A 24,340-nucleotide genomic window follows, 5' to 3' on the forward strand; every position below is an offset into this window, starting at 1 on the left:
CAATGAGATATGTTTGTACTCAATAATAAAAAGAACACTTCTAAAACTGACCCTAAAAGCAACAAAAGCATGCTTGAGTTGTTTGTAATAACATATGAAACAAAATAAAAAAAAATTGTGCACACTACTGTGTGCAACAAATTCGCGTAAGTTGACATGATTGCGCTGGCACAGTACTGTTCATGCATGTGGCAAGTGTTAGAGGGCGAATATTTGCTCAAATTTCTAATTTGTGCGAGCAAAGTTTGAACTTAGGCGGGTGCTTAATTAGATTTATATGGAGACTTGCATCCAGCAAATGAGTGTGCCGCTTAACAGTTGAATATTGAATGCATGAGCTGCAAATGCATACTGCAATGCTTGGGTTAGACACCAAGTACCGCAGGGGTTTTCTTTTTTGGGAAAATATATACATAAAAGTGGAAAACGACAGGAAAAACAGAAATTTTCCGCAACCATCAGAAAGGTTGGGAGGCCTGGTTGAAGTCTGCCAAGAGCATCAAAAGCAGTTTGTGAAACAGGAATGAGCTAGCTCTGGGAACTACCCTGGGTAATGCCATAAAAAGTAAGATAACGAGGACTGGGCACAGTGTTCCTGCTCCCTCTTCAGTATTACTAGAAAGAGGGGGGAGATAAATGTGATTCGAATGAATAAAACAATGATTTAAAATACGCCTACTTGTTTAATGCAACAGCAGAGAACAGTGGTTGTAAGTGGCCGGCCATCGGGCCTGCATGCGCACTGCATGGCCCGGCAAAGCTTTCTTTGGTAACTGGTACCCAATGTTACACATACGTAAAGGTTTAATTAACTTGAGAACCAGTTCATATAAGGACCTGACGTAAAAGGGCATTGAAATTGGGGAATTTCTGTTGGTTTTTAATTGGCGAGAGGGGATCTATTTTCAAGTCAGGTTTACCCATTGTTCATGTTAGGCTTAAAAAAAAAACACCTCTTTCGGACCAGACCCACTGTGATCAAAACGCTTTTGATGCCGCGACATCACAACACCTATTGTTGTTTAGCATATACTGTACCATGCGGTACATGTAGGCCTGCAGTACATTGCCATAGTGTATAACAATGCTTGCTGGTGCATGATGCCCAGCTGGCTCTTTACGAATGGGGTAAATGTCAACATGTATAACACGAGGTTTACCGTAAGACAAGGTTTTTTGGAGAGTCCCTTCGAGCTCGTATTAAGTGTGTTCAACTGTATTTGTCACAGTGATTCAACTGTTCCTAAATTGCTGTAAAAGACAATTACCTGATGCACTGCCATTTTCTTGTTTCTACTCTCATTAACAAGAGCATGCTGCAAATTTTCAACCCGCTGAGGTTGCGCAGGCTTTGCCTTTGTTACAAACCTGTAATGGAAATCAGAACAATTCAAATTTAAATGTGTTGCATTTCCAATAGTGTAAAAAAATTACATCATTCACTGAGAGCTATTTCCATTTGAATTCCCTTCCACAACAGTGTGGGACAAGTCTATCAGATAATACTCATCCAAATAGCATCTACCTGCCTGTGCAACTTTCCTTAACTCTGTCAAGCCATTTGCTAAAGTTTGATCAACTGAAAATCTTTTCATAGGCGCTCCTGCACTGGAGCCATCGCAGAGAGTGCTATTAGGGTTAAAGTATTCTCCAGCAGTCTCCTCCCACACTACTGGGAAAGGATGGGGCAGTCTACAACATTCTTCTTACCAAAGTAACATCTACCTATGCAGAGCAGCATCTTGTTGGTGGGTATTTTAACCCTAACACTTCTCAATCCTTCACCAGTTGGAGGACTGAGGACTGTTAGGGTTAAGGCAGTATAACCTCCTGGAAATGAACACTGGGAAACTCATCATGGGAAATATCATTCCCATAATAATACTATTCCTCTGATAGTAACGGAGATTTGATAAGGGATGCCATCAGATCTGGAGGTAGTACATTTTGTCTCGGGGGCATCCCTTGTTGAGGTGTAACTTTGTGTTGCTGATTTTGCTATCATCTGCACTTTCTGCCTGAAATGCCATCCGACTATAATAAATGTCTTTCATATAGCAAGATGAGAAGGTGAAAGGTGACTTCCAGCATACCGCCTGGCAGATCTCAGTAACTGATACACCCTTAAAGTAAGGCCACCATATGGACACAGCTCTGGCTTCTTGTGCTCATATCTTTTGTCAAACCTGTCCATCAGAAGGGAATTGGCTAGTCTAGGTTTGCAAATTTGAGTGGTTGAAACTTTACAACATGCTATGGTGTCACTCTTGGCTAACTGATGAGGGTTAGTCAATGCTATGAACTGATGTGCAACTTAACAGCATTCTTCAATACCTCTATAGGATTATTACTGGGCACTAGAGCTTGTCAGGGGGTATCCCTGAGTGAGATTCCATAATTGGAACAAAGATGTCTTGGAGGTCAAATGTAAGAGTCTGGTTCTTTGTCAAAAACCTTATTGCTGGGACTAGGCGCAACCCATTGGGATACTATTGAATGTGTCCAGCTTCAATGGATGCCTTTTATTAAGTCCCTTGACATATTACTACAGCAAGAAGAAAATCTAAGGGACGGTGACCATTTAGATCCAGTGTGAAAAAGGTACCCAGTAAGCAAAAACCCCTGTCCTACTGGACCAGGGACCAGCTACTGGATTGGGAGACTGATAGTGGGGTTGATCTTATCTTTCTTACGAAAGATAAGATTTATTCTCTCCCTGTCGCAAGGGTTAATGCAGGTTCACATTTTGTACAATTGGATGCGACTATGTGTATATCAAAAATACACGACAGCGTTATAAGTTATATACGTCGGTCATCTGTGAGATATAAAAAAAAAAGAAAATCTACATTAGCCTTTCAGCCGTACCCCTTCGTGTACACTGATTTTGTTTAACCCATTTAATACGTGTACATATATGCGCACTGACAGCTTAGTATTTATGAACTGTATGTATGCCAAGTTGTTAATCATGTACATGAAGGGATGCGGCTGAAAGGCTAATGTAGATTTTTGATTTTAACCTGCATTAATCCTTGCGACAGGGAGAGAATAAATTTTGTTATCTTTCGTAAGAAAGATTTGGGTCACTGACTCAATTTTTTTGTAGCCTTGCCACTCTGGTTACAACATATCCTATAATCATTCTGTTGAGTCAAGCCAGGTATAAACATAACAGTTTGGGTCAACGAACTCGTTCCGGAAAATGTCACACTGCCTCCGAGGATAATAATGCACAGAACTGTAATGCCTCAATAAACTTTGGAAAAACGTGTTAAACTCTTGAAATCAAAGTTGCTCATGGATATGGGATGGAAGAGATTCATACTTGTATTAATGTATCATTTATACACGGAAGTACTACGGCACGTTCGAAGCGAGCTTCCAGTATGACTTCTACTACAGCACCTTTGTGTGAGCATTAGTGCATACCACACATACAGTCTATTCACCATGTAGCTGCTGGTTCAATGGGGCCTGCTGCTATACAAAGCCCTCCATTCATGGCATGTCACAGCCCAGCAGTAGCGGTCAAAATAATCCCGACGTTAAGGGGTTAAGTGGCATCAGACAGGTTCACAGACAGCGGCCGATCCTGAAGTGAAAGAATCACTGTCACCATCTCCTTGAATACCTGCTGCCCCTTCTCTCAACTCTTGTAGACTGCCTGGGGGATGGGGCAAGGACATGTGATTGGATGGCTGCTGTTGCGCTGCCACCACTGGAGCACCTGTCGAGAATGTTGTGATTGGTGCATAGGGATCTGAAAAGGCTTGAATGGTTTGCGAGCCTGGGGACGAAAGGTAGGTCTGGTTCTGGAGGCTCACTTGGGTATCATCCGGTCCTTGGTTTTGACAGTACCTGTGTAAGCTGAGCATTTTTGTGGTGTCATTTTGTGTCACTTCTGCTCCCATCAACTCTTGAAATTGACAACTAAACAGGTCCCACCCCCCTGAGCAGTGGGAAGTCCTGTAGCTTTGTCTTATTTCCCTGGTATGGAATGGCCAAGGTGTTTGTTCACTGGGAGGTCACCAGCAAAGAACTAGTTGAATGTGGTACCCTGGCCTTCGTCAGGTCATTTGAAGGTTATCCTGATTACATGTACATGTAGGTCAGCAGGGATAGGTGTTTGTTCTTTGCATGTGCAGACCAAGCATTCTGACAACAGCAATGACTTTATTCGAATTCTGAAGTGAAAGCCCAGTCAAGTTTTGTGAGTACATTGTCCATGATAAAGCCCAACTTTACAAGTTGGCTTTCCTAGGTTGGCTCCCAACTTTACCATTGTTGTGTCTGGCAGCTGAGGAACTCACAAAGGGTTATCAAAATGTGCCCTTGGAAACTGCAAATTGGGCAGTGTTCACTGTGGGTGAGGTCTCCAAGTACTCACCTTTGCAAGGGTTTCAACTTGTTTGACATAGACCTGGTCAAATGAAGTAGAGGAACAACAGGGGTCTTCAACTGTAACAGGGCAGTGCGGTGCTTGAAGGAGTTATGCCTCATGTTCTCTTTGGATGGAGCTGCAGATGGGAGCTTGAGTACCCGCTCCATGTCTTGTTGTTAGGACCCCCCTCCAAAAAGTCTTTGTAGTGTGAAGGGGCACTGCATGAAGGCCCAGATTAGCAAGGAGCTGATGGTCTGGCAGTGTCTGTGCCATCCTCATTCCTTCAACAGAATACCAAATGACCACCAAAGGATGAATGGAAAGTGGAGCCTCCCTGGATGAGTAAAGTGCAAGTTCTCCACTTGGGTGTACTGGAATACTGACCCATTCCTCACGTTGGTTGACAGCATGGTGAGCCAGTCAGGTCGGATACTGTCCCATGAAACTGGGACTTGAGGTTGGGAATGGTAATGGGTCGTGGTTCTGCTGCGAATTTACGTGGCTGTTGCATCATTGCCTTGAAGGCATTACTGATGCTTTGTAAAGCTGCAATGAAGTACACTTGAGTAATAGCATACAGTTCTTCTTTCAGTGGGAGTGCACTGTTTTTTATCCTTTAGCTGCCAATGAAAGTGGAGATGAAAGCCATATACGCTTATGTTTCTTGTGCTACATAGACGACGTGGTGACACTCTTGTCTTGTCCATTCTTGCACAATCGCCTCTGGTGGCTATCAATGAGAAGTCCATCAACCACTGCATCACAAAAATTTTTATTGTGTTTAACACTGGGATTGATTGAAGTTTTAAATGACGCCACATTAAATACAGTCTTAGCACGGGGGATATGGGGTGGGGGTAGAGTGTTCAATGTTGGAATAGTCCAGGAGTATAATCAATGACTGTTAAAAGCCTTTTTGATGACTTTGTCATTCACATTCTGTGTCACAAGTGACAAGTTTAGACAAGGTGTCCTTTGCTAGAAGATGACTGACTTTTGATGGGTAATCCCATAAGTTTTTTGTTGTTTACTTCGAAGCATTGAATTTCTTTTGCTAGCTTCAGTTCTGTGTCACTACCCCAGGCATGCAAGCATTATGTGGAGAGGGCACATGTGGGCAAACCGCTTGACACTATAGGTCCCTATCAGGTCATTGTGTGTTTTCTGCACAGGACATCGTGGCTGGTGACTTGTAAAAAATCGTTCAAAACAGTCAGCTATCACTGAAAGTCTTGGGGATGATTGTAGATCCAGTTAGTTTTGGGATTTTTGCTCAGGATCAATCCAAAGGAGTCAGTGTTTCAGCCATATGGGCCTTAGCTCCCTTAAAACTTAGTTATGTTGGGGTGGGTGGGAGTGTGGGGAGACTTATTATCCAGTTCAACCTGGGCTCTATTGGGACAAGGCAGTTCTAGCAATGGGAGACCGACCATGACCTGCAGTGATCAGTACCCAACAGCACTGGGGGGTAGTAGAGCGTAAGCCTGACAACTGCAATGGCAAACACAGGGGATTGCTTCAACCTCTTAATTAATTGACAGAAAGGACAAGCCTCCTTGGCAGTCAGACACAAAAAGTCTGCAGGGCTGAAAATACATGTATGCAAGGTAGCATCACGCAGGGAAAAGATATAAACATAACCTCAAGAACACTAACCATAGTTACAATTGAAACTTTACAGCATTTACTAAACAGTTGGTCGGATATACAAGTAACGTAGTAATAATCAGTGAAGAATGGAAACTGGAAGAATTCAAGAAAAAGAAAATACGCATCCTTTAGCTGTGTCACTATGAAAAAGAAGGGAGATTATGGGCTTGGCACCAAGATGCATTGTGGTTGAGAGTAGGCACCGTCAAAATTGTATTTTGGCTGATACCGATATATCTTTTGTTCATATTAATATAATTGATATATTGCATTTTATTCACTTTAATTTTCAAGGAATATAAGAGGCATGAATTGCTGGTAAATTGTTCTAAGGGTACAGCCCTACACCGTAATGGTGTGATCTAATTCACTTTGGCGACATGTTCTAGCATCCATATTGCGTATGTTACCTACATGTACTTTGGATGCAGGATACATACTGCCATGTATAGTGGTATCATCAGCACGTGATGCTAGTCTTTTGGAAGACAAATTTTGTGATATTTTCGAGGCAAAGTGTGTGCGAATTATTGAGTGCCTGACTGAGATAGGTAACTGAATTTATCCACTTCCTGCCGGGGACTCCGGAATTGGAGACATATGGTTTATATGCGTGGCCTGGGTCTCCAAACTCGGACAAAGGAAACAGGGCCCTGTAACAAAAGACCGTACTCCGAACAAAAGACCAGGCTGCTGGGCATTAAAGACATTTTTCACTCTCAAAAGTGGTGATAATCCAGCCTTCTTTTGAAACCGTATACCAGGGTTTGGGGCATTGAGAGCGAGCGGATTACCAACGGGGACAAAAACACTCCACCACCGCAGCGATGAGCCACACAGCACCGCTGCACGCTAATCTGGCCCCTATTGAAAAGAGGTCAGCAGTGCACTAAGCCAGGTTCTTGAACAAGAGACAGTTATACAACACCGCACAATCTGGGCTCTGTTTACAAGGCTGCTGGCCAGGCTGAAATACTCGAGCGTCAATGAAGGTCACCTGTCAACTTAGAGGAGTGCCTAAAGATTATTTTGTGCGGCTATAAAGGACCGTTAAATGAAATGATGAATTTTTGAAGGATTTTGAAAACGGAAAAAATGATAGTCGTGCCGGCCCAGCATCATCAACATCAAAAATTAAATATTACCAAATAACTAACATCAGTGATATCAATATCAAACCCAATACCAAATAACTAACATCAACGATATCAATATCAAACCCATATCGACAATATCGAGATATCGACAGTGCTTTGTTGAGAGGTGTACTACGGATGATAAAATTTTAGCAAATGGCCTAACGGCTCGAGGAAATATGCCCAGGTAGATGCTTTTGGATAAGATGAATGCCGTAGGCACATATATTCCAAACAGAAATGTTAAAGGTATCTGCTGACTCTTTTCACCTCATTTTTGCATCTCAAAATACAGGAAAAGACATAATCACACAAATCTGCAAAAGGAAATCTTATTAAAAAGAAGCCAATCTGCCTCAGCAAACTGCTAAGCTTGAGTAAAAATCACTAAACAATGTCAAGCATCAGTTTTACAGGCAGACACGTGTAAGAGGTATAAGAAGCAATCCTTTTTTTAAAGTTTTCTGCACTCCTCCCCCACTCTTGAGAATACAAATAAAACTGGAAATGAAAGAAATTATTTCTTTGTATGGTATTATCACTTTTGATATCTTTAAAACATACATGGCCCTTAACTCCCCCCTTCAGCCAGCAAAAGCATATGGGTTGCTCACTTGTGAAAGTGTTGAAAAAATTGACAGGCCCTCATGGAATGTAATTCCTTCCTTTTTAGATAATTTTTTGGAGACTCCTTCCAAACAAAGTCTACACACTGTATATGAATAATATCCCTAGCCGGTTGGGTATTTCTTGAAAAAAAAGAAGTTCAGATTAGTTTGTGGTGTTAGGGTATCCTCAGAATGGCCAGAAATCATGTGTTATGTTCGTTCCCCCCAAATGACCTGTTCCACATCCTGTGACTTCTTTTGACTATCCCTGAAGCTACTTTTAGAGGGGATTTCACTGATGGAGTCATCCAGGCAATCACTGAAACAGGGCGAGCCAAACCTACATGTACGCTCCCATATGTTTGAGCACAAAGTGCTGCTCCCAACCAATAGGGTATTGTGATTTGCCTAACGCACGCACATGTCAAGCTTAAGAATGAGCGTGTGAGTTTGGTGCCACTGTAATTGTGGCATCTAACTAGATTAGTCTATATTGACAAAAATTGTATAGGTATGCCATACTCTACCTCTTCATTTTCCTCTTCCTTACTCCAGCACTTCCCCAATCTCCCCAGCCTGCCAGTGATAAATTTCCATCATCGCTTGGCTTGCAAAGGTCCATGTGTTCCTGTTTTTCATCTTGAAAGGCCTCCACAATATCATCTTCAGCAAAGGCCTCACGAATAGTCAGAAAAGGATGAGACTGCTCTTCACCAATGATAAGATCCGGAGCAGAAGACTGAACAGCTGTTGCCTCGGCTCTTAAAATTGTCAACTTTGCATTTTGTTTTTGTTTCTCAACAAAGGTATTTTCATAACCTCTGTCAAGGGGAGACAAGTTCTCAGAACTTCTTGAAAGAGGTGCATCTCCATCACTCTGCTTATCATGGTCAGACTTGGATTCATCTTCTTGTTTCAAGTTTGATTTAGTCAAGGTTGTGAATACGTTGCACTTATTTTCTTCACGTAATTCACCAACACCATTATCAGATGTACAAGAATCGTTGTCCGATTCAGTATGCATCACATAAGAGGAAACAGGCTGAAAAGGAACACTCTTGGTATGAACAGTTTCTTGATGTTTGGCAGTGGTTCCAGTAAACCATGGATTATTGATGTCGCCGTGCAGTAATCTGGATGTAGGACTGTCAGCAGAACCGTCACTTTGACTAACATGCGAGGTAGTCCTCTCATTGTCAACAATATCTCCATCATCTGCATCCTTGAATTTTGTAGTGAGGTCATAACTTTGTTGCAACTGCTTTGCTAATAGATGGCGTGCCTGTACATAAAAAAGAAGTACAACTCAAGAAGTGACTGAAACTTTTATTCATACCCGAGACAGTTTACCATTCCCACTGATTGTAATTTCTGTCACATATGGTAGTAGAATCACAGCAATTAATTCATTTTAAGATCCTCAAGTTTAACAGGAAATTGTCAGTTTAGTTTTAGTTCAGAAACAAAACACTGTAATAAAAATTCTTGCTTTAGCAAACTGTCCACATTTCTCAGCTGGTCTTCATGGATAAACACTCCCAAGACAGTTTCACTGCAAAAGTGGTGCTATTTAAACGGCTAGTGTTTAACTATGACTCCCTTTTGATAATTATTCCCTATATACAACGGAAAATTTCCTAGGTCTAGTTAGACTGAAGTTACACCAGTGTTGCAGTCTAGTCCACTACTTCTGTGTCAGAGTCCTGCTAGTCAAGCCCCAAAAGAGCAAGTCAGAGTCTGTAAACAAGTAAAATCCAGTTCAGACACAACTCCGTGTCCTGAGGAAACTGAAAAGTCCAGACAAAAAATCTGTCTCCTTAAGTGTGTCCTCCTATTTGACATACTAATATTTCCTCAATTTATTGCATCAAGTGTAGTATCCTTGCTTGTTTTTTCAATCAAATCACACTGCACATTCCCCATTGCTTAGCAAGAAGACAGCCAAAAGGTTAAGGTTTGTGGGTGAAGTAATTCCAGTGACATTTTTGTTGGCCTTTGTTTGCAATGAAGTCCCTAGTTCCCACTGAACTTTATCACTTTCAAAATACAATTATTAATCTCACAATGCTTTGAGGCCTAAAGAAGCACAGGTATATGTACATGTATGGTTTCTAGTCCTGGGCACTCTTCCCATGCTTCAATGTCAATTTGGCCCCAGCAAGGCCAGCTCAATGATGATGAATGGGCCAGAAGTCAATGCAGTGTTTGTTTTGGTTGTGATTCCAGGGATGTATTCTTCCATATCACCATATCACCCTGACGGCATGAAATGACTTATTGAATTTTGAAGATTTAATTTGTCCCTTTGACTTTGTACACACTTTCCAGCCCACTGACTTTGTACATGTACACATGTACAGTCAAACACGAATAACACAAGCACGCTTGAGACGAGATCGTGCTTAAGCCGAGCATATTTCTTTAGTCCCGTTCAAATGTACACATTCCTATGAGAGAAAACTTACTTAATACGAGCTACGCTAAGACGAGAACATGGACAAGACGAGCACTTTTGCCTTACTGGCAGAGTCAAAAACCATTGTCCATGGCATTTTTAATACAAGTACGATTGAAAAGCATTTTCAAGAGCTTAATCCCACTAATCCTAGGAAGTAATTTCTGATGGAGCGCATCAGTAGTTCTCCAAAAATGCTGATCCGCTGGGCAATTTGCGCTGTAGTTTTGCCAATGATGACTTAGCAACTCTCTTCCTTGTGCCACTACAGGGGGCTTTATTCTAGACAACAATAGGTGTTGCCATGTCGCAGCATCAAAGGACTTTTAATCACAGCAGGTTTTTTTAGCCGAACATGAACAATTATGGGTGAACCTGACTTGAAAAAAGATCCCTCCTGCCAATTACAAACCAATGGAAATATCCCAATTTCAACGCCCTCTTACACCCGGTCCTTATATGAACTGGTGCTCCAAGTTAATTAAACCTTTACTTACACTGTACATACAACGTTGGGTACCAGTTTCCAAGGAGTGCTTTGCCTGGCCACGCCGCGTGTGCGCGGTGCAGGCAGGGTGGTCAGCCATTGTTGCATCAAACAAGTAGGCGTATTCGGAATCATTGTTTTATTCATTTGAATCGTATTTATCAATATGATTTAAACTTTATAAACAAGTTAAAGGCTGTACATTGAATACTAATCCACTGCATATACATGTAGATTACAGTACATGTACATTGCTGTGTACATGAATGCTTGCTGGTGCATGACGCCAGGCTTGCGCTCTATGAATGGGATAAGTGTCAACACGTATAACACGAGGTTTACTGTTTACTTTACTATATCTGGCTACCGTCTTGCAACCTGTAGGTCTACATGTGCAAGTCTATTAAGGCCTATTCCAATTTCCATGACAGAATTTATAAAAAGTATTCAAATATTTTGGTAGAAGTTAAGTCTTATTTTTATTCAAGGAAAAAAAAGAGGCCAATCAATATAACATCAAATTGCATCACTAGATATATCCCTTTGTAATCCTTGCTGAAACCAAGGGGTGACTGTGAAGTTTAGAATCCAAGTTCTTCTCACACAGATCACACATCCACCTTAAACTTTCTACTTCTCACATCACGGAGCAATCATCATGAGACCACATTGGGCAAGACTGGGTGCAGACAACCTATCAAAACTGATATTCCTGAAGTGTAACCACTTTTTGCTCAAATGATGTGTCATGTGTACATGTCAATTTGTCAACACGGCTACTGGTCACTTTGTCTGTGATCATCATTAAAAAAGGTGACAACTTACAACTGCAATTTTGTGTCTTGTTTGTTTATTTCTAGTATTGTTGTTTATTATCCTCGGTCTCAGTCTCAGCCCACATCGGTCTCAGTCTTGGTCCACTTTGAAGGGTTTGGTCTCGGTCTCGGCCTTTGAACTTTAGGTCTCGGTCTATCTGGTCTTGATGCAACACTGGCAATTAACAATGATAATGTACATGTACATCCTACATGTAGGTGTTCAACACAATCTGAAGATCAACTTACGCACATTCATTGTACTCCCTCCTGAGTACATGATTCAATGGTTTAAGTATGATGGATTTTATTCAAAGGCAAATCAAATCTGGATGGAGTACAAAAAATTTGCACAAGTTTTACAACTGCATTGAACACAGGCATCGAACTGACTAAAATCCCCAAAACACTCACTGAGCATACTGTTCTTCACATCCATGTCCCCCGGAAGACAAACCATGTCATTACGTGTTCATGATGAATATCCAAAAATGTATGAAATTTTAATGTACATTTGTAGACCAAAGAATCGTGTACCAGCCCTTGAGACCTATGCACAGGCTATTCATTCACAAGTGAATACCCTGATAATCTCTCCAGGGATGAGCGTTTAGCTCTCAACTCCCTGATATCATCATCATCATCGCGCCGGCAGATAAAGGTTCAGCTGTGGTAATTATGGGCTGACAGCAATACATTGATGAAGTCCATCGCCATCTTAACAATCATACGAACTACATGTACAGTATATCCCCCTCGATTCTGACCCCAAAGGAACATTCTCACAACAGATTCAGCAGGTACTGGATGATATGCGTTCACATGACCAACTATACAAGAAAGTTCATAAGTTTCTGTCCCTTACTGATTGTAGAACCGTTCGAGTTTACCCACTCCTCAAGATCCACAAGGCAGGTAATTTAGGGAGGCCCATCATTTCCGGAAATGGATTGCCCACTGAACACATATCATTGTTCATCGACACTTTTCTCGAGCCCCTCGTTCCACAGATCCCGTCATATATCCACGACACGCCAGACTTCCTATGTAAGCTGGAAAACACCAAGAACAAGATTCCCAGCACAGCCATCATTGGGGCCTTTGATGTTTCTTCTCTCTATGCTAACATTTCCCACGAAGAAAGTATTTATGCATGCTGCTCTGTTCTCATGAAGAGTAGACACACAACTCCCCCACCAGTGATGTCGCAACACTTATGAGACTTGTACTATTAAACCAAGAACAATTTCTCCTTCACAGGCAAACACTATCTCCAGGTACATAGCACAGCTACATGTATGGGCACCCGCATGGCTCCCTCCTTTGCTTGGCTCTTCATGAGTAACCTTGAAGAGCGCATGCTTACTTCAGCACCGTGCCGCCCTTGGATCTGGTGGAGATACATTGATGATGTAGTTTCATCTGGACCAGTGACAGTGACAGTCTAGACATCATCATTAACCATATTAATTCTTTCCACAGGACAATTAAGTTGACTTTGGAATATTCCCTCCGTCAGGCCAACTTTCTCGATGTCAGCATCCAGAAGGAGAACAACCTCATGACTACTGACCTGTATTCCAAGCCCACAGACACTGCAAAACTGGTATTGCATACAGCTAAGCACTAAAATTGAGATGCATTTGTTCTAATGATTCAGATTTCTCCAGTCACACACAGGAACTGAAGAGGCATTTGATTGCAAAAGGGCACAATTATCACCAGGTTCAACGTTCATCAATAGGGCCCACTCCTTCCCTAGAAGTCTTGCACTCAAGGAGAAGACTCCTCACAAAGAAACAACCCCCACGGTTCCCTTAGTCACCACTTTCCATCCTCGTCTTCCTCCCCTCCACAAACTAATAAATGACAGTCATCATATCCTCCACACTTCAGACCGCCTAGCCAGTGCCATTCCAGACACCCCGCTTGTGGCCTTCAGGCATCCCCACAATCTATGGGACCTTATCATTCCGGCATGTGTCCTCCCCCCCCCGATACCCTTCCCCCTTCTCAGCACGGCACATTCAAGTGTGATTCTAACAGATGTGTTGTAGCAGGGTTGTTTGATTTAAATCACTCGATTTAAATCATTGATTTCAATCATTGATTGAAATCAATGGGAAAAAATAGGAAAACTCACCAATAAAAATCACTGTTTTATTTCTTGATTTTTCAAAGAAAAAAAACCCTGTAAGTTAGTGGAGGAACTTCAAAGAAAGCCCTCATTAAGTTAAAATTGATCATTTTTGTGCAATACACATTAAGGGCCTACATATTCTGAAGCAATTTACAATTGAACATGTACTTTGTAGCCTATGTTCAATTTGAAGTGGCGTTCCTATAGTATGTATACCTGCACAGAATTAATCTCTTGCCTGTGAACCATTAATTTTTTTTTGCTCATGAACACCTGTCATTAGCTGTTATATAACATTCTACATGTATGCAAATGTCCTCCCCCCTTTACAGGCCATTGATAAAACCACTTTGTCTGTGGTCAGAATAGCCACGTCGGCGATAGCAAAGAAACAGTTCACATGTGATATACATGTATGTGAATGGTATCAATTTGGGGTGTTTCAAGCAAATGGTCATGATGGTTAGGCCTAACTGTTATTTAGCTTATTAAAATTCTATTTAAATTAACAAAAATCTGATTTAAATTTAAAACATCTGATTTTAATTTTAAAAATCTGAATTTTTTTTAATATCATGATTTTTTATCAACTCAGAACCATGTCCTGGAATCAGATGCATTCTCTCTGGACACTCCTCTGGTTCCACCCACAGAACCAAAGGCACTATCACATGTAGCTCTTCTAATGTCATATACATGTATCTTTAGAAGAGATAAACATAATCACCGCGGTGGATGACAAATACAGTAAAAAAGATAATCGATGACTCGCGGTGTCGTGTTGCTGGTAGCGACGTTTCGGCTGCTAGTGCTGCTAGCCTTCATCAGGCAACTGAAGTCTGGATGCTGCAGGGTCTGCTATATACCGCCGGACCGCGTCCTCCGCGTGTCCCCCGCCGTGTATTGCGGACGCAGTACAGGTGACCTCAGTGGGCGTCGTCCGCTCCACTTCATGGGCGTGAAGGGGCGTGTCCTCGGTATGGCTCCGTTGCGCTCCGATGCTCCGGTGGTTGTGTTGGCGGATGGTGGGGAGCCAGAAACCGGGGATGTCGATGCCGCTGTCTCTGTTGATGTTGTGTCTATTCAGGCGGATGTGGATGGTCTCCTTGACGCGTCTTGTGTACCAATGCTGGTCTTGGTCCACGCACTGCACGCTGTCCCAATCGGGGTGGTGACCAGCTCCCCAGGTGTGCTCGGCTACCGCTGACGACTCCACACGGGAGAGTCTCACGTCGCGTTGGTGCTCCTTGATTCTCTCGCCGATTGGTCTGCCAGTTTCGCCGATGTATACCTTGCCACAGTCACCGCATGGTATCTTGTAGACCACTCCTCCGCGTCTTCCGGGTGGGATGGGGTCCTTAGGGCGCACGAGTTGGCTCCTTAAGGTGGTGGGTGATCGGAACACGGTGCGGACGCCGTGGTCTTCCAGGATCCTCTTCAGCCGTCCGGAGATACCGTCCACAAAGGGAAGAACGGTGAAAGCCTTGTACTCCGGTCGCTCCACTTCGATGCTGGTCTTGGGTCTCGATGACTGTCGGATGAAGGACGCTGGATACCCGTTCGCCTTGAGGGCAGCGGTGACTCGGCGTCTCTCGGCGGCTGTGTGGCGTGGTCTGGTAACCAGGCGTGAGGCGCGGTCATGTAGGCACTTGGCCACGCCCCTCTTGACGGACACTGGGTGGTGTGAGTCAAAGGCCAGGTACTGGTCGGTGTGGGTGGGCTTGCGATACACAGTGCTGGTCAGACTGCCGTCGGGTTCCCTGTGGACCATGGTGTCCAGGAATGCAATGCTGCTGTCTTGTTCACTCTCGATGGTGAACTGGATGCTGGGTTTGAGACTGTTCAGGTGGTTGAGGAGACGGCTGGTTTGATCTCGTGGTGCAATGACAAAGGTGTCATCGACGTACCGCTTCCATAGGGTAGGACGGCAGTCGGGTGGGCAACTCTGCAGGGCTTCCTCCTCGAAAGATTCCATGTACAGATTGGCAATAACCGCTGACACCGGACTACCCATAGCTGCTCCGTCTGTCTGCTCGTAGTATGCTCCCTCGTACAGGAAATACGTGGAGCGTAGGACAAACTCCAGCAGGGAGACGATCTCAGTAGGGGAGAGCGTTGTCCGGTCAGGCAACTCAGGGTCTTCCTCCAGGCGGCGACGGGCCACACAGCAAGCGCCATCTATGGGGACGTTGGTAAACAAAGACACTACGTCGAAGGAGATCAACGCCTCATGGCTGCTGATGTGCTGCCCGCGGAGGAACTCTGCGAAAGCTGTGGAGTTGGGCACGGTGTTTGGTGTATTGCCGGTCAGCGGTGACAGGATCCCGGCTAGATGCTTGGAGAGGTTGTATGCAAAGGAACTCACGCATGAAACGATGGGTCTCAAGGGTGTCCCCGGCTTGTGGATCTTGGGTAGACCGTACATCCGGGGAGACTGCTTGCTGGTGGGACGCAACTTCCGGTAGGTGGCGTCGTCAAGATTTCCGGACTTGTTAAGGGCGAGAAGCTGGGCCGTGATCTTCCTGCACAGCCTGTCGGTGGGGTCCTTAGCCAATTTCCGGTAAGGGCCCGTGGAGATGAGCTCATCCATCTTGTCCCGGTATGTGTGGGCGTCGAGGATCACGCTGGCACGGCCCTTGTCGGCGGGAAGGATCACGATGGAACGATCCTGCCGTAGAGCCTTCAGGGCGCTGCGTTGCTCCCGGTTGATGTTGCTCCTGGGCGGGCGTGCCCTCCGTAACGTGGCGTTGATTTCTCTGCGTACCAGATCAGCTGTTTCCGGGTCAAGCCTCTTCAACGTTGTTTCCAGACTGGCCACGATCTCCGTTGCCGGTACGTGGTCGGGGGTGACGGCGAAGTTGAGGCCTTTCCCTAGAAGAGATGTCTCGGCGGTGGTGAGGGTCCTCGCGGAGAGGTTGACGACCCACTTCGATGTGTCAACGGCAGATTCGATTGGGCGTTGGGTGGTGCGATGGGCCGAACTCTCCCCAGTTAGGTCTTGGAACTTGGCGAGTTGGCGGGCCTTGCACTTCTCGAACTCCCGGCGGCAACGGCGGTCGATATGCTGGGTGAGGCGGGCACGGTCAGTTTCACTGAAAGTGGACCGGATCTGGGCCAAAGTGGAGTCCACCTCGGCCCCGATGGTCTTCTTCGTGGCTCTGGTCAGGTGTATCCTCTCACGTAGAAAACGAAGAGAGGCTGTCTCTGCTGCTTTCAGGGCTCCCTTGGTGCGGACCGGAGGTTTGACCCTAAGGTCCTTGGGAACCACTGAGTTCTTGATGCAACGGACAAGGAAGGTCAGGTGGTTGGAGTAGCGGGCAAACTTCATCCTGCAGCGTTCATACCTACGTATGAGCTTAAGGGCAGTGCGCCCATATGTTGAATCAATAGAAGAGATAAACATAATCACCGCGGTGCTGGTACGCAGAGAAATCAATGCCACGTTACGGAGGGCACGCCCGCCCAGGAGCAACATCAACCGGGAGCAACGCAGCGCCCTGAAGGCTCTACGGCAGGATCGTTCCATCGTGATCCTTCCCGCCGACAAGGGCCGTGCCAGCGTGATCCTCGACGCCCACACATACCGGGACAAGATGGATGAGCTCATCTCCACGGGCCCTTACCGGAAATTGGCTAAGGACCCCACCGACAGGCTGTGCAGGAAGATCACGGCCCAGCTTCTCGCCCTTAACAAGTCCGGAAATCTTGACGACGCCACCTACCGGAAGTTGCGTCCCACCAGCAAGCAGTCTCCCCGGATGTATGGTCTACCCAAGATCCACAAGCCGGGGACACCCTTGAGACCCATCGTTTCATGCGTGAGTTCCTTTGCGTACAACCTCTCCAAGCATCTAGCCGGGATCCTGTCACCGCTGACCGGCAATACACCAAACACCGTGCCCAACTCCACAGCTTTCGCAGAGTTCCTCCACGGGCAGCACATCAGCAGCCATGAGGCGTTGATCTCCTTCGACGTAGTGTCTTTGTTTACCAACGTCCCCATAGATGGCGCTTGCTGTGTGGCCCGTCGCCGCCTGGAGGAAGACCCTGAGTTGCCTGACCGGACAACGCTCTCCCCTACTGAGATCGTCTCCCTGCTGGAGTTTGTCCTACACTCCACGTATTTCCTGTACGAGGGAGCATACTACGAGCAGACAGACGGAGCAGCTATGGGTAGTCCGGTGTCAGCGGTTATTGCCAATCTGTACATGGAATCTTTCGAGGAGAAAGCCCTGCAGAGTTGCCCACCCGACTGCCGTCCTACCCTATGGAAGCGGTACGTCGATGACACCTTTGTCATTGCACCACGAGATCAAACCAGCCGTCTCCTCAACCACCTGAACAGTCTCAAACCCAGCATCCAGTTCACCATCGAGAGTGAACAAGACAGCAGCATTGCATTCCTGGACACCATGGTCCACAGGGAACCCGACGGCAGTCTGACCAGCACTGTGTATCGCAAGCCCACCCACACCGACCAGTACCTGGCCTTTGACTCACACCACCCAGTGTCCGTCAAGAGGGGCGTGGCCAAGTGCCTACATGACCGCGCCTCACGCCTGGTTACCAGACCACGCCACACAGCCGCCGAGAGACGCCGAGTCACCGCTGCCCTCAAGGCGAACGGGTATCCAGCGTCCTTCATCCGACAGTCATCGAGACCCAAGACCAGCATCGAAGTGGAGCGACCGGAGTACAAGGCTTTCACCGTTCTTCCCTTTGTGGACGGTATCTCCGGACGGCTGAAGAGGATCCTGGAAGACCACGGCGTCCGCACCGTGTTCCGATCACCCACCACCTTAAGGAGCCAACTCGTGCGCCCTAAGGACCCCATCCCACCCGGAAGACGCGGAGGAGTGGTCTACAAGATACCATGCGGTGACTGTGGCAAGGTATACATCGGCGAAACTGGCAGACCAATCGGCGAGAGAATCAAGGAGCACCAACGCGACGTGAGACTCTCCCGTGTGGAGTCGTCAGCGGTAGCCGAGCACACCTGGGGAGCTGGTCACCACCCCGATTGGGACAGCGTGCAGTGCGTGGACCAAGACCAGCATTGGTACACAAGACGCGTCAAGGAGGCCATCCACATCCGCCTGAATAGACACAACATCAACAGAGACAGCGGCATCGACATCCCCGGTTTCTGGCTCCCCACCATCCGCCAACACAACCACCGGAGCACCGGAGCGCAACGGAGCCATACCGAGGACACGCCCCTTCACGCCCATGAAGTGGAGCGGACGACGCCCGCTGAGGTCACCTGTACTGCGTCCGCAATACACGGCGGGGGACACGCGGAGGACGCGGTCCGGCGGTATATAGCAGACCCTGCAGCATCCAGACTTCAGTTGCCTGATGAAGGCTAGCAGCACTAGCAGCCGAAACGTCGCTACCAGCAACACGACACCGCGAGTCATCGATTATCTTTTTTACTGTATTTACATGTATCTTATCTCTTGCAGGGCGTGCAGTGTTAAGTATGTTGGAGAGACGAAGAACACTCAAGAAGCATTTCTATGGCCACAGATCCACGGTCAACACCAAACAACTAGATACCCCTGTAGGCCAACACTTCGACCGTCCTATTAAACCATTTTATGTCTGACATGTTCTTACAGGGCATAGAATCACCTGAGTTCCATAAAGATGCAATTCGCTTCAACAGGGAGAAGGTTTGGATTAAAGGCCTCCGCACCATACAACCCCATGGCCTGAACATCCAAGAGAGAAACTACTAATTAACACTCTTTTCTTTCCCTCCATTTTGTCTGCAAATTATACCCCCCATCCAGTTCCATCCACTGTATTTTTTCTTTGATCTCTTCCCACCTTACATTCCTTTGTTGTTAAACCATGCCTTTCATGTACTCCCCTTTATCCTTTGCCCCTTTATCCAGCTTGCACCTTTCTTGACCTTTCCTTTTGTCCTCTTGCATTCATCCATGCTTGGTTGATTCCCTGTTTGCTTGTTTGTCATGTCCACTTGTCATTTTGCCTTTGAGAAAGATTCTGCTAGGATTGAAATGTCGGGCCCTCCATATTTTGAGATTTGTATTTTAGGTCATTGTAGTCAAGCAAGCAGTTTGCAGCAGTTTTGTATTACATATTTTTGGAAAGAAATAATAAATGTATTTCTCTTTGGTTACAAGCAGTGGAAATTTGGGCACATATGGATTTGGAATGCACAGTATGTACAAAACATCAGAATTGAGCAATACAAAAAATAATTACATAGGTCTCATTACTTACATTGCTGTCATATTTCCCAAACCGCATTAATCCTTTGGCCCACTTTCCTGTGTTACGATGCTTGAGAGTCACTCGTTCCTGAAAAGATAAAGAAATGACATCATTTGCTGCAAAACGATTAAAAATTTTACGACTGAAATACTCGATAGCAATACACACAATTATCAAAGTACGTGTAAATTTATTTTAATTTTGTGGAAGGGAGAACAACTAAGAATATAAAAATGATGAGGTAGGTTTACAAAATCAGACTTTTTTACAATTAAGTGAACTTTCTTTGAGAGGTTTTGTTACATTAACGTCATGTCAGGAGAGGTTATCAATGTCAGCATATTTTAGCTTGAAAGTTTGGAAAAGCCTAAAACTGAGGTGTACATGCTACAGATCGTCAAACTTTATGGCTCAGCAATGACACACACCCTTGGTACACAAATTATATCTATTACTAGTAACTCAAACGTTCACTTTAATTACAACTTCAACAACTGAATTAGAAAAAATGGCCCAGGTCACCATCAGAACAAAGGCTCACAGCAGGCCTACTGGTATTTTTGAAGGACACACCCACCATGAAGTAAAAACGTACCCGAACAGTGCGCAGGGCATAGCAGGGCTGCACGGCAGAATTTGCAGCCACGTGGAGCTATGTACATTGTATGTGGGGACTACAGAATGGTCATTCTGTGGACCACAAAGTTTTATGTGGTGAGCCGCAGTGGGAATAGATTCACAAAATTTCTTCCCGAAGGCCTCTTGGGGAAACTCCACATTACAGTGTGACAAGGACTGTGTAAAAACCTGAACGGCTTGAAGATTTAGTTCATATGCTTGGGGATGCAGACTGGAGAGATGCAGTGGTAGGTCTGCATCATAATGGGGAATTTACTGGGACTGAGCTAAAAATGACAGGAAGACTGCCCGGAAAACGCTATTTGCTCATTCCTGTCTGGGTGCCCAGAAACATAGTCTTGAATGCTGGTAACTTTAAGGCCTGTAGTGGCATACCACTACAGGTACCAGGTAAGGCATGGACTCACTTCCCCGTGGCCTGGGAGGGCCTCCCGATGGCAGCAAGAACCGCCCCAGAAGGCTGTGATGGAGACTCGGAATTGGGTCCGCATACTGATGGTATATTCACCAGGCAAGTAGAGCACTTGAATCATGTCTTGCTGTAGAAGACAGAGGCATCGCTGGGAGGGGGGGGGAGCTTGCTGACAGAATCAATGTCATCTAAAGACATGGCCAGTTGCTCAGACTGAGGCAAGGCAGTGTCATGGTCTGAGCCGTGGACGCTCTCGTATGTAGCAGAATGTTCTGGTGGGGGACCACCAGGCTGATGCACACCCTGAAAAGTCCCGCGTTCTGAACTGTAAAATGGGAACGCAGTACGGGTGGTGGGTGGAGGGTCTACCGATGGCAAGACAGGTCTGGAGCGGTAGAAGCCGTCTGGGGTTTATCACTTAGGCACCAGACAATGCTGTCATCCATGGCTAAGGTGGAGATTCCTGTTGTTTTGAGTGGTATGTCTTCTGAGGTTTTGAAGAAATCAACGAAGAAGAATGTTTACATGCCGCTGGACTACAGCAGGCTGTAACCGCTGCAGGCAGAGGGAAAATTGCAGCCCCATTGTCTAGCAGGTTTTTCTGAGCCATGGGCAATCAGTGGGCCAACTCATTCTCTCAGATGACTGATGCAGATGCACAGGGCCGACTGATATCTCAGATAGCTTGGCTGTTTACTGGAAGGCAGAGAAGTAGAAAAGTAATGAGTGAGGAATGTCCAAGAAAGGGGAGTTCTTGCTTTTGCTTCAGATGGCATTATGCTCGAATGATGAGTGAGGAATGTCCCAGGAAGGGGAATCCCCGCTCGCGGCTAAGGCCAGAGTCCTTGTCTGAGCTGCCTAGAATACGGCACACCCACTTGTGCAGCTTTGCCTTTGCCCTCATTCTCCGCAAGATCAGGCTCCGCTGTCACTGCCGCCCGATCTGCCACTTCAGTCAACTCTGTGCTCACAGATCTGTGCTCAACTGATGAGTCAAGGACGTCCCAGGAAGGGGAATCCCTGTTTGTGGCTATTAAAGACCTGTAACCTCGTCAGAGCCACATAGAACGTAAGGTTGCAGGCCAGTAAATAGGTCCAAAATTGCCTGCACGGACGAAGTCATGATTTGTATTTTCAAATTCTCTGCATTTTGTGGCATGTGGACTGGGTAGTTTGTTTAAAGGTGGATGAGGTGGGCCTGTCAGCTTGTATTTCTCAAAGTATCAGACCAAACGAGGGCCTCCAAATTGCTCTATTTTGCCATGAAGTGTAGGCATCAATTTCGAAAATGGCAATGAGCCTCCAGACTGTTGTGAGGGTAATTTTCTCTGGAGAAAAATATCTTCAAAAGTCATCAGTTAAGCCACTGAAAATTGAAAGGAAAATGAAAGATGAGGAAGTGAGTTTTAATTAGATATGTGTCTTGAATGCCTGTGAAACTTGTATTTTTCCTGATTTTTTGAAGTGGGGATATTTATCACTGTTGTCTGTGGCAGCTTATTTACTGATCTGAACCCCTAAAGTGCCCCCTTGAGCAGCTAGGCCTTGTCCCCATCCAACCACTTTAAAACAAAATGAAAAGCCCACTTACATGTAAGTGGCTAGGCCTTTATCCATGAATGGCTGCTTAAATGATAGAGCACCCGCTCTAGCGGCTGGGTCGTCATGCCCAAGAAAACCGCTAAAAATACATTCTGAACATGGGGGCAGGGCCACGTTGCATTGTGGGAGGTCAGGGTGAACCTCAGATGGTCAACTCTTTTTAGCAAATAATAGATGCATGGGAAATCTGCATATGCAGTGACTGTTTGGGTACTTAGAGTGCCACAGACTCTTAATTTATGGCCTATATTTGGTGGAAAATTCATTGTCATTCAATGTTAATATCAAACCTCAAGAGTAAAGATTACTACTCACTTTACTGAGCAGGCAAGATTTTCTCAAATTAATCGCAAAAAATGATGATTTTGTCAGAAAGTCACCGCACAATGAGAAAGGCAGAACAGAATTAGGTGAGCACTCAAACAGTGCCCTATGGGAACAAAACATCGCATCTCGCAAGTCACTGCTCTTGCTTGCTGTACTCTGATAAGAGATGAAATGTATCGAAGACCATAAAGAAAAACTCCACGTAGTCTAGATGAAGATGGTCTGACTTCATCTTAATTGAGCAAGGGGTTACTGCCGCAAGACTAGCTAAGTCGGATGTAAGTCGCACTTAGCGACGTTCCACAACTCCAATACATGTGAATGATGTTGAAGTATTTCTGGAGAATTAAAAATGAGCTTTGTCTGATATATGGAATGGCTGATGACGTCCCTGTGTTGGAGGACTCCGGCCATTTCACCACATGCACGGGGGTTTAAAGTCAGGCCACATGCATCCGAGGGGTGAAGATTGAGAGTGGAAATGGAGTGTCCTTGCAAAATTACATGTAAGACTCAGAATAGCACTACCAGATGGGAAAGCAAAGTGTTATTATTTCCCATTCAGAAGAACTACAGCGGACATAAAAAGCACTCCAATATTCAAATTTATTCTTTGGCTCAATGAACGCACATATTAAAACGAAAATTGGACAGAGCCTTGCTGAGTACGCCTCTTTGTTTCGATCATGCGGGGCATTGTCGGAAGAGGTAAACCAAGGCACACTCGTGACAAAATTTGGAGCCAACAGTACATGTAGGCCCACTTAGTCAGACCTTGTAACAGTCACAGTATATAAAATTTGGACAAGCCCACATTTGAGGAACTCCTGTCTGGACTGTGAGCAGGACATGGTGAGGTCATGTGGAAGAATCTGAGGAGATCGCACACGACAGGCCGTAGTGGTAATAGTAGTGGAATCCACAATAGTGTCAAGTTCCGTGAATTCGGACGCCCAAGGCGCAGATGCAGATCAGAGAAACTTAATAGTAGGTCCAAATTTGGAACGGCATAGTCACCAGGACAGGGCCAGAAATGGGGAAGTCTGCCCAAGGATAGCCGTTGTCTAGTTCATGCCTAGGTGCCCCAATGAAAAGTCTTGGACATCAGTGGGATCATGCGTATGGCAGTCATTGGGAATCTGTAAGGCGGGTAAGGATAAGGTGTAGAATCATCTCTTGCGAGCCTCCATGAATGGGTACCAATGGTGGAAAGGCTGCACCCAGTAGGCTGCTCATACGTAGTCTAAAGTCATATTCATAGGGATAGCCCAGAGAATGATGGGGAGTCAACCCAGGTAGCACACTACTCTGTTTCTCGGCTGGGTCCCTGGCACAGAGGTCTTGGGAGTTGTTTGAGCTGTGACCTCGTGCTGACTATGCGTGACCTGGTCTTGTATTCACTGGAGGCCGCTTCAGAAGACAATGTATGTGTAGGGTTGCCC

At 45.5% G+C, this 24,340-nt stretch overlaps 1 protein-coding gene and 1 pseudogene across 3 annotated transcripts in view; one reads left to right on the forward strand and one right to left on the reverse strand.

Annotated features, from left to right (window-relative positions):
• LOC110974878 (U3 small nucleolar RNA-associated protein 14 homolog C-like) overlaps positions 1 to 24,340 on the reverse strand; it is a 95,956-nt gene that overhangs the window by 12,360 nt on the left and 59,256 nt on the right. For 2 of the 3 annotated variants that reach the window (XM_022226805.2, XM_087146381.1), the window contains 3 exons: positions 19,928 to 20,005; positions 8,306 to 9,060; positions 1,269 to 1,368 (listed from right to left, as the gene is read on the reverse strand). In XM_022226805.2, coding sequence (XP_022082497.2) covers positions 1,269 to 1,368; positions 8,306 to 9,060; positions 19,928 to 20,005 — 933 coding nt within the window. The remainder of the gene's footprint in view (positions 1 to 1,268; positions 1,369 to 8,305; positions 9,061 to 19,927; positions 20,006 to 24,340) is intronic. The other variant, XM_022226808.2, reaches the window with a different exon arrangement.
• LOC147796676 (uncharacterized) lies at positions 10,272 to 13,515 on the forward strand (annotated as a pseudogene).

This window comes from Acanthaster planci, linkage group LG15 (genome assembly GCF_054643075.1).
Source record: "Acanthaster planci isolate LZ-2023a linkage group LG15, COTS_SCS, whole genome shotgun sequence".
NCBI lineage: Eukaryota > Metazoa > Echinodermata > Asteroidea > Valvatida > Acanthasteridae > Acanthaster > Acanthaster planci.